The following is a 14,510-nucleotide window of genomic DNA, read 5'->3' as shown; positions in this document are numbered from 1 at the left end:
CGTGACCTATCGCAAATTCTAAAATGACATTTTAGTAGACTGACATGCTGAACAGATCTGTGAAGTTTCTCCTCGATTGGATGAAAAATGAGGGAGGAGCTAGGTTTTAAAGGTTCATGCTTAAAAACGTCATAACTCTGAAACCATTTGTCGGATGATGTCGTGCTCGCTGACTTTTTTGTTCGTCATGGGTATGCGATTCTGCTTGCAAAGTTTGGCCTCGATCTGTTCAGCCGTTGCAGAGAAAAAGGGATTTTCGTGTTTTCACGAAAAACAAGATGGCGGCCGAACCACGTGACCTGCGACGTCATAATTACCATTAAAATATTCTACAGACCGAGTCCCTCCTATGGTGAAAATTTTATCTCAATCTGCCCTATTATTGCAGAGAAAATGTTTTTTAAAGGAAATAATTAAAACTTAAAATGGCAATAGCACTGTGAGACGTGGCCTGGAAGGACAAAATGGTGTGTTTCTTCTTCTTTCAACAATAAAGACTTATAGCTTCGCGACCGTACATCCAATCATCTTGAAATTTTGCACACTTGTTCCGCTTGATGAGAGCTACATTGCGTTAAAAATGCAAGTCGACACATGCAGTGGTTCAAGAGTTACAAGCTTTTTAAAATTTAACTTCCATTATTTATTGCGGCCAAACCATGTGACTTATCAAAACGTCTCAAGTAACGATGAAACATCCCCCCATGAGGAACATTTGTGTAAAGTTTCCACTCGATATCTCCACAAATTATGGAGGTGATTCCATTTCTAGTTTGAGCTTTAAAACGTCATAACTCTGAAACCACGTGTCAGATGACGTCGTGCTCGCTGACGTTTTTGTTCGTCATGGGTATGCGAATATGCATGCCAGGTTTGGGCTCGATCCGTTCAGCCGTTGCGGAGAAAAAGGGTTTTTTGTGTTTTTTCATGGAAAACAAGATGGCGGCCGAATCATGTGACGTATGACTTCGAAAATTTTCGCATTCTGAGTTTTTTTTAAACTAAGCATCTGGGGAAAAAATCCCATTTTCGGGGGAGAAAATTTTTTGTTTGACGAATTCTAACCTCTTAACGTTAGCATTTTTAATATACTCGATACACATGTCTTTTGTTCCCGTTGAAGAGTTCTTTAGAATGAGCCATTCCTCAAATTTTTCTATTGAGGCGTTTCGGAGATACAGAGGGGAAAAATTGAATTTGTTTTACAAGATGGCGCCCATACCACGTGACCTATGACGTCATAATTAGCATTAAATAATTCTCGGAGCCGACACGATCATTTGGTGAAAATTTCCTGTCAATCCGACCAGCGGTTTCTGAGAACATTAATTATGAAGGTTTCGGAGGTGCAAAATAGGGTGGAAGAATAATAATATGAAAAACTCTAGCAGTAATAATAGGTTTCTCTCCATTTCATGGAGAGTAAACCTAATTAATAATCTTGATGTCTTGCTTTGTACACAGGGAAGCTATTCTCCTTTTCTCCGACTAGCTTTTACTGATTTATAGTCTTTGGGTGTCTTTACAGTCTAACAGGATAATGCATAGGTTACCTTTGAGCCACTTAGTCTGGGCTTGATTTCCAACACCACTATGAAGCGTCCGGTTGGTGTTTCGTCGGTGGGACATTGCGTCGACTTGTGTCATCCCTCAGATGGGCATTAAGGCCGGTCGTCTCATCTGCTAACCTTATTTTGTTGTCGTTAAAGATTCCACGGTATCTTTCGCAAAGTGTAAGCGGGTTATCGCCGACACTGAACAAATTTCAAATCCCTTCGCTGATTGCTGTTGGAAAAGCAATCCACCTGTTGTGATCCGAGCCGTGGGCATGATTTGTCAGCACTGAACAATTCTTTGGCCACAGCACCACAAAGAGAGGTGTCTTTACATGCTCCAAAAAGCTTCCACAGCGAATGACACTAAACTGCTTTGGAAGATGCACAATAGTAAATGTAAATTTGTTGTGTGAATTGCACTTTGTTCCGACCTGCTTTGTCAACAGGGCAGGCAACAGGAAGATGCTGAAGAGTTCCTTAGTTTCGTTTTCAACCAACTGCATGAAGAGATGTTTTCTCTCAAACAGCTGCTCAATCCAGCGCTCGGAGGCAGTGAGTTCTCCCCCCCCCCACCCCCCCTACTCTTCTCCCACCCCACCCCCATTCCTCCACCTCTAGCATGCCCATTGTAGCATTTATCACCCCCTCCCGTCTTCCTTGCATCCACAGGCCAAGTGAAATATCCTGCTGCTTCTTCTGCAAATTTTATAAAGCTTATGTTGGAGTGTTCCCGACCCCACTATGAAGCATTTTTCTAAAGCATTTAAGCTGGCGGTACACTCAAAAAAAAAAAAAAAATCTTCCCCACCTGTTCATTTTCCCTGTGCTCTCCTTTTCAACACTTTCAAATCCCTGTTAAAGTTTTGTGGCATATTCTTAAAAGGAACAGGGACCAAGCTTTAAATATTTACTTGAAGATAAGGCCTGTAGCTTCGCTGGCGGGAATAGCAATGCTGCAGATAGATTTACGTATGCTTTAAAAGGCGGTGTATAATTGGAAACGCTGCTTGATATGTTGATACATCACTGTTACATGAATAAAATGGAAATGTTGAAAAAGTATTGAATATAGCAAGCGTTTTCTGAATCAAATCGATGTGAGACACCGGATTGAATGAGACTCCCCATTAATATAAGCGAAGAAGTAGATGGAGGAAGAGTTTTTGTTTTGAGGTAAATTGAAACCGGCCCATCTATCTTCATGTTGCTCAACCCTATCGTACTGTTTGCAGATTGCCTGGCGTCTGATTAATAATGCCGCCGATTGTGTAGGGGGTACCGTTATTACTTGATTCGGACAATTGTTGGCACAGGCACATCACGACCGAGCTCCTTTTATATATTCGATTTCGTCATTCCTTTCCCGTATTTAGAAGCTGCACCCAATGGTCTTGATGGGAAGTTGCACGAACCTGGGGATCACCTGGGTGGTGATCAACAGGACGACGAAGAGGAGGAAGAATGGGAGCAAGTCTATTCGAAAAACCGCTCAGCCATAACTCGCTCGGCAGACATGCGGAGCACGATCGTCACAGATATATTTGGAGGACAACACAGGTTTGTTTTAGCCATTTGTTCTTCCCTTTTGGGGGTTGCACGTTTGCTTTTGGGTTTGCAAAAGCTAAATATCTCTTGAATATGCATGTAGCTAACAGGTTGTTGTAGGATGCGTTATAAAAATATGTTGAGTGGGGAGGAAAGAAAAGACTGTCGGGGAGTGTATGGAGAGGAGAGAAAGGAAGTTGGTGGTGGTGATGTAATTTGAGTGGTGGCGAGGTGTTCCGTATACGTGAGCCCTAATGGGGAGTCTGGCTTTGCTTTAACTGACAATAGCAATGCATGACTGAGTGCTCTTCTTCACCCAATTGCACCTTTCCTTTCCACTTTCTCACTCGATTAAACACCTCAGTGTGCTGTCAGTAAATTTCTCGAACTCTGCCGTTTGCATGGTGGTTCATCCATGTTTGTGAACATCTGCTGTGCTCAGGATTCTGTGAACAAAGGAACATGCAAGTTCACAATGGGTGTGCTGAAAAGCTTTCTGCGCCTGTCCTTAGCCTAATGATAATGTTAACCTCATTTGCAGGACGGTACTCTGCCTTGGACTAACCCACCCCACCCCCCATCCCATACACCATCTCCAGTGCCCCCTCCACCAGAGTTAGGCGGCTGACAACGACATTGTTTGCTTCCCACCACAACGATGTTGCTCCTTTTGTACCTTCTCGTCTCATGGTCGCACCTTTTCTTCATTTTCTTCTCTATGATTTAGTCTTTCACTTGTTATTGTTTTTAATTCCCACTTTCCTCCACACCCCACTCAACCCTCTCTCCCTCGATTGACTCTTCAAATAGAATCGGTTCGTGGAATGCAAGGCACTTGCTTGAACCTAACTTTGCCCGAATCATTGCTCAAATTTCAAAGGCCAAGGGTTCCTCATGTGTCAGCAGCCCATGACTCTGTCTTTTTATGCCAAAAGCGCACGAGGGTTATTTGCATACTTGTGCGACACGCACATGGACCCGGTAACTTGGAAACGCTGCACGCTACCTCTTCGGGTGCCCCCGAGCCACGGCTGATCGCTACAATAAGGGATCTGTTCTTTGGGGGGGCAGGTAAATGCTGTGCGTTGCTTTTATCACACAAAGACGGGCCTGTTCGTGAGGCCCAGGCACGGCTGGGCGCTGTTTCCAAAGTGCTTGCTGTGTTTTGGCCTCTGTACGAGGGGTGTTCAAATGGTTCTACGATTTCAGATGCTCATAAGACGAGGCAACTTTTTATTTTTGAATGTACAAGTATATAATAAGAACATGTATGTTTTGTATATAATAACATGTATGTTTTGATTAGTGCATTTTTGGACGATGATGTATGTCTTGGTTGTAGAACCTTCAGAATGCAAAACCCTAAAGTTTCATATAGGGGATTGCCTGACTATGTACAGTTGATGGTTTTGCTTTGCTTTCAATTGGTCTGTCCAAGGCATCACTGATAATTATTTTTACTTTCGGCATCGGTGCCATGAGGGTAGTTTACTTTGCTTGATGGGGCTATATAAGACTCCTTTATCATTATTATTATTATTATTATTATTATTATTATTATTGGTTGGTTGGTACAAAAACTACCATCTACCCTCAATAACCCCCACCCCACCCCAGACCTTCCTCCTTCCAAATTTCCAGTTTCCCTTCCTGAGAGTTTCCTCTTCTATATCCATCTTGTCCTTCCCTGTCTCCCTCCCCCCCCCCCCCCCCCCCCAATTCCTCCCCACACCCATTGTTTGACCAAGTCTTCTATGTTGGCCTTCAATTCTGCTGTTGGTGTTCCTTTTGTCCTGTTGCATCCTTATCCGTTCAGTGTACTTGCTCTTCCATGAGCCTTGACTCTGTACTCAAAAAAGAAATTTCTTGCTTTATCTGTAAATACTGTATATATGAGTGAAGAGGGAAAAGTGAAAATGTTTAAATCTTTAAAACGATCTGATGTTACAGCTGATCTGATGATAGACTGATAGGCTTTGGTTTTGCGGCTCAACTGGTAAGACAAATTTGCATAATTGATCCCAGCTCTATAAAGCCTGACATTATTATTAGTGGCCTCTTTGAGCATGGAGTCTGCTAGTTTAGCACATTTTGGCCATGGTTTCAAATGGCGTTTGTGTTCCCACATGCCCTGTAGGCAATCGAGATAATAAAAATTAATTTGAGGGGTCACAAGCTCTCGCAATATTTGCTCCCTGCCCACGTGGGTGGTCAAGCACTGGCATGGCCATGATCATCCGACTTTGCTCGACGATGCTTTAAGAGGTGTACAATTTGATGAGCCTTTGCCTCTCCACGCTGCCTTGCAGGGCTATCTTACACCAGCACGGTTCCCGTGAGTCTGCCACGCTGGAGCCTTTCTTCACCTTGCCGCTGGACATCCAGCCAGAGCGTGTGACCTGTCTGAAGGATGCGCTCGAAGGCCTGGTTGCCCGTGAGGCTGTTCAAGGTTACACCAGCAAGAACAAACGAGAGGTATGTTTTGGCCACTTTTATTCCCTGCTTTGTTGCCCTTTGTTTCAGTTGGCCTCATGCACAATTTACATATTAATAAAAATAATTATATGTTGAAACATTCATCCATTTCTTCTCAATTTCCCACCATTTCTTGTTTTTGTCCCAAACTTTCTCCTTCCATTTTTTAAAACTCCATACTCCCTTTATCTTCCTTCTGTCTTCTTCCCTTTTTTTTTTTTCTCAATTCTTTGCCCCAACCACCTCATTGATTTTTCACCATTTGATAGGTGGAGGTGTCTCGACGTATCATGCTTGAAAAGCTTCCTCCAATCCTGATCCTGCATCTCAAGTGTTTTCTCTACAATAAGACAGGTGGCAGTCAGAAACTGATGAAGACTATTGAATATCCCACGGACCTAGAGATAAGCAAAGGTGATGCCTGCTTGTCATATTCCAAACCTCGTGTCATTTTTCTTTTTTGCAATCACTTTTCCAACTAGATCTATGCAAAGTGGCAGCAAGACAGTTATTGCATTGTATTGTCATCTTCATGACGTATTTGTAATTCGGTAATTCATGGATAATGATGCTGTTAAAAAATGGGTGGAAAGATGTCCATGAAGGGTAACCTGAACACCGATAGCAAAGTTCACCTTAAACTATCCTTCGATGTCACAGGCATTAGTTTGTGAAGACAAATTTGTCGTTATTTCTTTCGCAAAGCACAGGGTAGGAATCGATCTGTGAATTATTTTTAAATTTCCATATGATTCTCACTATCGTACCAATTTTTGATGTCTTGCCAAAAAGTTGCCAAAATCTTTCCTCTGTTTTAATTACACCCTCAAAGCACAACATCCAGGTGTGTTTCTTCATTCCAGGTGTGTAGTACCTTCCTCCTGTCCATAGCTGAGTCTTGATAAAAATGTCCTCCTTATTCTCTCCAACAGACTTGTTGTCACTGGCTTCGAGAAACAAGTTTTCCAAGGGACAGCGCTCTTACCGACTGTTTGCAGGTAACGTGCAAAACTATTTCTTTGTTCCTTCCCTCGTTTTTCTGTTACCATCGCATCTTCCAATGTGTGTGGAGAAAAGAAAGGGACAGGGGAAGTGATGTCTTTTCTGTCCTCGCTTCTTGAAAGGAAGTTGTACGTCATGCTGATTTGACACACACTTTGAAGTTATGATAAAGAGTGACCTTTTCTTTCCTTTATCGACTTTCCAAAGTTGCATGGTGATTTGAAATGTTGGGATTTGCATTTGTATGGTGAAAGGCATTCAAAAAAGGAAAAGGAGAGAGTGCCTGGGGTTTAGGTGAGATTGGAGCACCACCACCACCCATTGCTCACACTTGTGCTGACCATGGCATGTTTCGCTTGGCATCCTTTTCCATTCTGCTCACTTTGGCGAGGTCACAAGATTGGGTTTGCCAAATCCACTTTCATCATTCAAAGTTGCTGTGACATACTACAGTATTCCCTTGCTTTATGGAAGGGTTACGTTCTGCAAATTCCTTCTGGAAAGTGAATTTCCTTAAATTGAAACAAATTTTTCCATTTAGTCCCATTACATAAATGGAGATAGGTTTCTACGGAACAAAATCTTAATTCTACGACTTACCAAATACACTTGATAAGGCAACAAACCTTATTACAATACTCTGTACATTACTTTAAACTCTTAACTATTACTGTAATGCGGTGTAAGTGTTCTAAAATGGAGATCAGTACTGCACACTAATGTTTTGCTTTTTGACTTCAATATAAAATGTAAAAATATACTGTTACAGTGAGAAAAAAGTAAGGTTGTTTGACAATGACAACGTGTGTGGCGGCTGGAGGGAGGGACGGAGGTGAATGCATTGATGGTGAACCGTGGGGTCTCCATGTTGATGGTGTTTACCTTACCACAGCTAGTCTGTCACATCTCCTGACATGCTGTGATCACCATCACTCAGCCACTGCCTCCACTGCCTCTACTCACTACACACACATACACACACACCACTGCCTCCCCTCTCTACACACACACACGCACACCTTCCACTCACTACCTCCACTTGGTTGACTGAGCCTGTCATCCTTCTGAGGTCGGCAAATTGAGTACCAGTTAACTGATAATTCCCTGTGTGTCGCAAGAGGCGACTAACAGGGTTGGCGGCAGGAAGGGCATCCGGCCATAAAACATTGCTTCAAAAGGGGGACCACGATGCCGAAAAAAGGCCAACCCTGCTCTGCGGGGAAAATGGCCTCTAAAGGTGGTTCTTCTTTACTCACTGCCTCAACTCACTATATCCATCCACCACTCACTGCCTCCACTCGCTATATCCATCCACCACTCACTGCCTCCACTCGCTATATCCATCCACCACTCACTGCCTCCACTCACTATATCCATCCACCACTCACTGCCTCCACTCGCTATATCAATCCACCACTCACTGCCTCCACTTGCTGTATCAATCCACCACTCACTGGCTCCACTCGCTATATCCTGCCTCCACTCGCTATGTCCATCCTCCACTCGCTATATACATCCACCACTCACTGCCTCCACTCGCTATATCCATCCACCACTGCCTCCACTCGCTATATCCATCCACCACTGCCTCCACTCGCTATATCCATCCACCACTGCCTCCACTCGCTATATCCATCCACCACTGCCTCCACTCGCTATATCCATCCACCACTGCCTCCACTCGCTATATCCATCCACCACTGCCTCCACTCGCTATATCCATCTACCACTGCCTCCACTCGCTATATCCATCCACCCCTGCCTCCACTCGCTATATCCATCCACCACTGCCTCCACTCGCTATATCCATCCACCACTGCCTCCACTCGCTATATCCATCCACCACTGCCTCCACTCGCTATATCCATCCACCACTGCCTCCACTCGCTATATCCATACACCACTGCCTCCACTCGCTATATCCATACACCACTGCCTCCACTCACTATATCCATCCACCACTGCCTCCACTCGCTATATCCATACACCACTGCTTCCACTCACTATATCCATCCATCACTGACTCCACTCGCTATATCCATCCACCACTGCCTCCATTTGCTACACACAACCACCACTTGCTCACTTGAAGGTCGCTTTCCAGACATATTGGGCAACTGAAGGCTTGAGCAGAGCGAACCACGGGATATAGTGAAAAGTGCAGTGAAATCCCAACCGCGGAAGTTCGCTCCGGGATGGGGGTAATGAGAGTGAAGGGGTTGTGGGGGGTGCTGATTAGTAGTAGTGGTGGTGGGAGATCATTAATACTTCAATAATTCTCCAATTTAAACTCAAATGGTGACATTTGATTAAGCATGAGCTCCGAGAGTCAAAGATTATATAAAATGTTGAAAATCCATGCGGTAATACGAATACAGTATGTACGTATGTCCATCTCGCCTCCAAAGGTTTACATACAGTACGAACTAAAATATGACCTGAGGTCACCTATAATAAGCAAGTTGACTTGAAGTGCATTATATCGTTTGCCCTCAGGTCGTGTGGTGTATGTAAAACTTACGAATAGAGAAAAATAAAATTTTTAGACTCAAATATCTGTAATGCGTGGGATTACTGTATATGACAATAACATTTTGGTGGTGGAGAGTAATTTCGAGAAGGTGAAGGGAAGAGGGGATTGAACTTATTTTTCTTTCTCTTTTTTTATAGCAATATTGTACCACGTAGTACAATCTTGTTTCTTCTGGGACAAAGAGCTGCTCATTTATATTTGATGTGAAAAAGGATTAAATGCAATAATGTGTGACATCTGTGGCTGGCACATTGTGTCTGAAATAATATCCATATTCATTATTTATCGGATTAAGAAGGGCCAGTGTTTATCTCGTATCACTGCTGCAGTAATCTTCACCTTCAATGTGTAATATTTGCTTGTCTTGTAATAATGATGTCACAAATGAGTTGTGTGTGTATTCAAAATACGGAATTTTGCTTCAGCTTCGGTAATTGTTGGTAATTGTCAAGATCTGCCTTAAATTGCATGCATAGTGTATGGTATTATGTCTTTTGTTCAATTTGCTATAATGATAGAATTTTTTTTGCAATGCTAACCGGTTGCTTGGCTGTGGTCACATTGAACAGGTTTTTCCTGCGATTACACTTCAAATGGGTGTTCTCCCCCTCCCTCTTTCCCCCTTCCTCCCCCCGTTTCTCCCCTTCCCTACATTCAGTCACTTACCACCATGGTAAAAATGCTACTGGAGGCCACTACACTACTGGTGTGTACCATACGGGTCTCGGATATTGGTTGCACATTGATGACCAGAACGTACGGCTCATAAATCTGCAGCAAGTGTTAAAGCCAGGCCTCCCGCGCACTGCATACCTCCTCTACTATCGCCGTGCAGACCTTGCCTGAGTCTATCTTCCTTTTTCATCATTAGCAGTCAACTGTTGGGATTTTCTCCCTCACAGCTATTATCTTTGGAGTTGTTCTTCAAATTATTGAGGCAAAGACTATCAACGGCGAAATCTGCGCAATGGCGAAAGTGTCACTCTTGCCGTTTAAGTCTCAATCCTGTTGCCTCCTCATTACAGTCTCTAACCTGCCCACTTTAAATCAGTGTTTCTTTTCCTCAAACCTGTTTGCTGCTAATTGTGGCAATGCTAGTGGAATTGTACTCTCGCCTTGTTTTTTTTTTTTTACTCCTTTGCTAAATATTTTATGATTTAAAATAAATACATAAAGCATGTGGGCCTCACAACACTGATAGAGGCCTGACGTACTCATTTTTGATGAGATGTTTTTCTCTTTCTCTCTCTCTCTCTCTCTCTTTCTCTCTCACTCACTCACTCACTCTCTCCTTTCTCTCTCTCCTTCTCCTCTCTCTCCTTCACCTCTCTCTCCTTCTCCTCTGTCTCTCTCTCCTTCTCCTCTCTCTCTCTCTCCTTCTCCTCTCTCTCCTCCTCTCTCTCTCTCTCCTTCTCCTCTCTCTCTCTCCTCCTCTCTCTCTCTGCTTCTTCTCTCTCTCTCTCCTTCTCCTCTCTCTCTCTCTCCTTCTCCTCTCTCTCTCTCCTTCTCCTCTCTCTCTCTCCTCCTCTCTCTCTCTGCTTCTCCTCTCTCTTTCTCTCCTTCTCCTCTCTCTCTCTCTCTCTCTCTCTCTCCCTCTCTCTCTCTCGCGCTCTCCTTCTCCTCTCTCTCCTTCTCATCTCCTTCTCTCTTTCTCCTCTCTCTCTCTCCTTCCCTCTCTCTCTCCTTCCCTCTCTCTCTCCTTCCTCTCTCTCTCCTTCCTCTCTCACCCTCCCTTTCGCATATCTCTTTCTCTCAGTCCTTCACCACTCAGCACTGCCCCCCTTCTGTCCTTCACCCTGGGTCATGCTTGGCCCTTCCCTGCACTGTCCATTGTCACTCGGCGCTGCCAGTTACCGCTCGGACCTGTGTTGCCACTTGTCCCACACCCTACCCTCTCCCGCTGTCTCTGTTGCCGCTCAGCTCGGCCTTGTCCCAGCCCAGCCACTTAGCCCAGCCCTGCCACTTAGCCCAGCCCTGCCACTTAGCTCTGCCCCACCACTGCTTTGCTTGCTGCTCCTCTCAGCCCCCCCCCCCCCCCACTCACTCACTCTCTCTCTCTCTCTCTCTCTCTCCCCAACTGTCTCTCTTGCCAACTCTCTCCCCCTCTTACCCATTCTGCTGTTGCTTTTGATTCACCAACAGCACTCCCATTATACTCCATATTTCTGCCTCCAAATGTTTGTGAGCTTTGAGGACAGGAAGAGATTTTTATTGATGCAAGTTGTGCATTTTGCTTCTGCCTGCCCTTATTTCAATGGCCTGGGGGGTCAAGATAGCTTTCCTTCCTACTTTTGTTTTAATTTGATAGAGAGAGAGTTTTCCTCTCCTCATGTCAACTTTTATTTTGGGTTTTTATTTTTTGACCTAACTCCTTGCTGTCTTCATTCTTGTGTCAGTGCTCTAATCTACCAATCTACATTGTTTCTTGGCCATTTGTGTTTAGAAAATGGGCTTTGCACTAAATGTTTTTTGTTTTTGTTTCAATTTTGCCTGTTTCTTTTTCTTTTCTTTGAGCTTTGCATTTTTACCTAATGCTGTGTAACAGCCCTAAGATTGAAAAACAACTTGGTTGGATGATGCCAGCACAATTCTTTGAATTGAAGGCAAGTAAGTATTTTCTGAATGTGTTTAAAAAAAACCCAAACTGCTTGTTGAAATGGTTTTTATCTTGATTAGATTTGAAATTGCATGAAGGCTGAGATTGTAAAGCTTTGTGTTAAGCCACGATCGTTCCTCCTTTTCTTTCCTGCTCTCTTTTCGTGCTTTTGACTACAGATAGATTCTGTTTTTTGTCCTCGACTCTCTCTTTGCACCCTCTGATGCAGATTTTAATACTCATTTTTCTCTCACTTTGAGAATGCAGTGCTGGCAATTTTACTTTCACTGGAAATCCGAGTTTACCTTGGCTTAAGTAATAATTGATGAGCACACGGTGTTGTTAACAGTATAAATGTTCCTTTTATTTTATCGGGTTTCTTTTTTTGTTGTTGGTGTGATTGCAAATTGCCGATGTCTATCTTGATTATTGAGTACGTTCCAATTCCAGTATGTCAGGTCATTATGGATGGAGAAAGGGGCTCTGGAGTCGTGATATCGGTGTGTACAAGTGTGTGACGATGTTTGGGTGTGTATGTGTGTGTGTGCGCTGCTGCAGCTTGCTTCAGGCCAAGCCAGCAAACCACAGACCAGTTAGCATTTAAAACCATTGCTGACTAGCTGAGCTTTGTCGGCAAGAGTTGTTATTAATATTAACCATCAATTTAACTTCGGTGTTTTTTGTTTTTTTTGCCTCCACCCCCCCCCCCCCCCCCCAAATCTTTTGTCCATGTAATTCCTCAATCTTTCCAACTAGTTGTACCGCATCATGTTTTGCTTCCTGGAAGCACACGTTTTAAGTGGAACAGGTACGAATTGCGATTGTGTTAAATGCTGTGAATTGTTGGTTCATTTTGGACATACCTTTCCACCATGCTCTATGTGGTTTGCCAGGCAGGGTTTGAACCGCTAACATTTTGCTGCTTTAAATAGTCTTCGAATGCACAGTTTTAACTGAAGTCATAAACGATGGTAGTTTTGATTACAGAGGCTTTTCCATGATATTTTCACGAATTTGTTCAGCATGAGGAGTCCAGGTAAGCACTGGATCGCATCATGTTTCGGAATGTTTGTTTTTATTTTTGTTTTTTCTCGTATTTTAAAATAGGTTTTCAAATTGAGCGTGTTGCCCTTAGATTGAAATAAAGAAGCTTATTTTGTATATCATAGTTTTGAGGTTAATAAATTGACCATTGGAAATTATTCATTATTTAGTTATCAGCTGTGTTATATTGCTCAATATACTTTAGATAGTAGCAAAATTATTGTATAAACCGCATGGGGGTTAGGGTACAGTTTTGTGGAGGGGATGGGGGGGGTCGTGGTGGCGTTGTGTAACGGCACCCTTGCGTGCGATGTTTTGGTGTCCATAGTTGCTGCCCAAGTCCCCTCGACCATTAAGAGTCGTGAATTATAGACCGGAGTCTAATGCAATCCAGGTTGGATTGGATTAGGCGGGGTTTAGGTAGCCAGATGAATTTCTACCAACAAGTTGTTGATATCCATGTGGTAATTTTAATTTAATTTATAATAATGTGGTTACTCTCCTGTGACCAGCTTGCTTTCCATACTTTAAAAAAAACCCTTATTAATGTTACATTCAGAACTCTTAACTTCGAGGATGCCGGTGCATTTCAGTTTTTTTCTGTTTGCATAATTTCATATTTGTACATACTGCTGGGGGTGGGGAAGGGAGTCTCCAAATGTTGCTGCTTGTCTCAAGGTGCCTTTTTAGACAAAACAAAAGACATTATTGCCTTGTGTTTAATTTCTCTTTCATACCTCAAAATGCTTGTAGTAGAGCAAAAGGTGTAGAATAAAAAAGACGAGCAAATTGAGACGGCAGTCAAAATGGCTTCTGCAATTACTGCCCCATTGATGATAAGCTTAAATCAAGAGAAGCAAGATAAAGTATATGTATAATAATTTAGTTAAATACAACATTAAAGAACTTGCAGTCATTCCCAGGGTGGGAGTACCCTTCTCGGCCCACCTGTGGTAAGCAATGTGCTGTGGCACATTCTTGGAGATGCACTTTATAATTTTGACAGAAATGTTATTGGTCACAACATATTGTACTCCATAATCAAACATTTGAGAAGGTTCCATTTTATTATGAAGACGAGAAGGGCACTCGGTAGAGCTCATACATCCGCCAGGCTGATTAGTTTACATTTTGTATCCCACTGATGGGCCATATTCTGGATTTGGATCTGAACCAAAATCGTATTAGCCTGTTCTTATCACTTACCCAACTCATCCATCAAGATTTGTCATAACTCGTCCACAACTTTTTGAGATATCTTGCTATACATGTATATCATTTCTGGCCCCATCTCTCAATGAAGAATCACTTAAAGTATCAGATCCGAATTTGGATCTTCACCAAAATTGAATCAATTTGTCCTTGCCCCACCCACCTCCAATTGTCTCCACCAAGTTCTGTCTGAACCCATCCCCAACTCCGAGGTGTTGTGCTCTATATAGATTTGGCCCAATGGTGAAGAATCCCTAAAAAAAAATATATAATCTGGATCTTCACCAAAATATAATCAATTCGTCCTCGTCACACACGGGACCTGTCCACCAAATTTCATCCGAATTCGTCCACAACTTTGAGATATCCTGCCAACAAACAGATGGGGTGAAAACATTACCTCTGTCCACCTTCAGTCAAAGTAGGTGATAACGAACGATTTGTAGTACCGACTATCACCAAAGGTGGCCCTATTTCTGACACGTACATACACATACACACATTATGTATAACATGAACCAAGGGCAATCATTGAAAATGAGGACAT

General features: G+C 43.0%; 1 protein-coding gene across 2 annotated transcripts in view; it reads left to right on the top strand.

The window, feature by feature from the left end:
• The window catches only part of USP10 (ubiquitin specific peptidase 10), a 104,209-nt gene extending 91,341 nt beyond the window's left edge, over positions 1 to 12,868 (top strand). For both annotated transcript variants that reach the window (XM_068126809.2, XM_068126808.2), the window contains 6 exons: positions 2,003 to 2,108; positions 2,930 to 3,113; positions 5,411 to 5,576; positions 5,846 to 5,990; positions 6,509 to 6,574; positions 9,770 to 12,868. In XM_068126809.2, the coding sequence (XP_067982910.2) occupies positions 2,003 to 2,108; positions 2,930 to 3,113; positions 5,411 to 5,576; positions 5,846 to 5,990; positions 6,509 to 6,574; positions 9,770 to 9,957 (855 nt within the window). In that variant the 3' untranslated portion in view covers positions 9,958 to 12,868. The remainder of the gene's footprint in view (positions 1 to 2,002; positions 2,109 to 2,929; positions 3,114 to 5,410; positions 5,577 to 5,845; positions 5,991 to 6,508; positions 6,575 to 9,769) is intronic.
• The last annotated feature ends 1,642 nt before the right edge of the window (positions 12,869 to 14,510 follow it).

The sequence above is a fragment of the Myxine glutinosa genome, chromosome 10 (genome assembly GCF_964187855.1).
Source record: "Myxine glutinosa chromosome 10, kmMyxGlut1.1, whole genome shotgun sequence".
In the NCBI taxonomy this organism is placed as follows: Eukaryota; Metazoa; Chordata; class Myxini; order Myxiniformes; family Myxinidae; genus Myxine; species Myxine glutinosa.
Note: the sequence above shows the minus strand (reverse complement) of the source record. Positions and strands in the feature narration are given on the sequence as shown.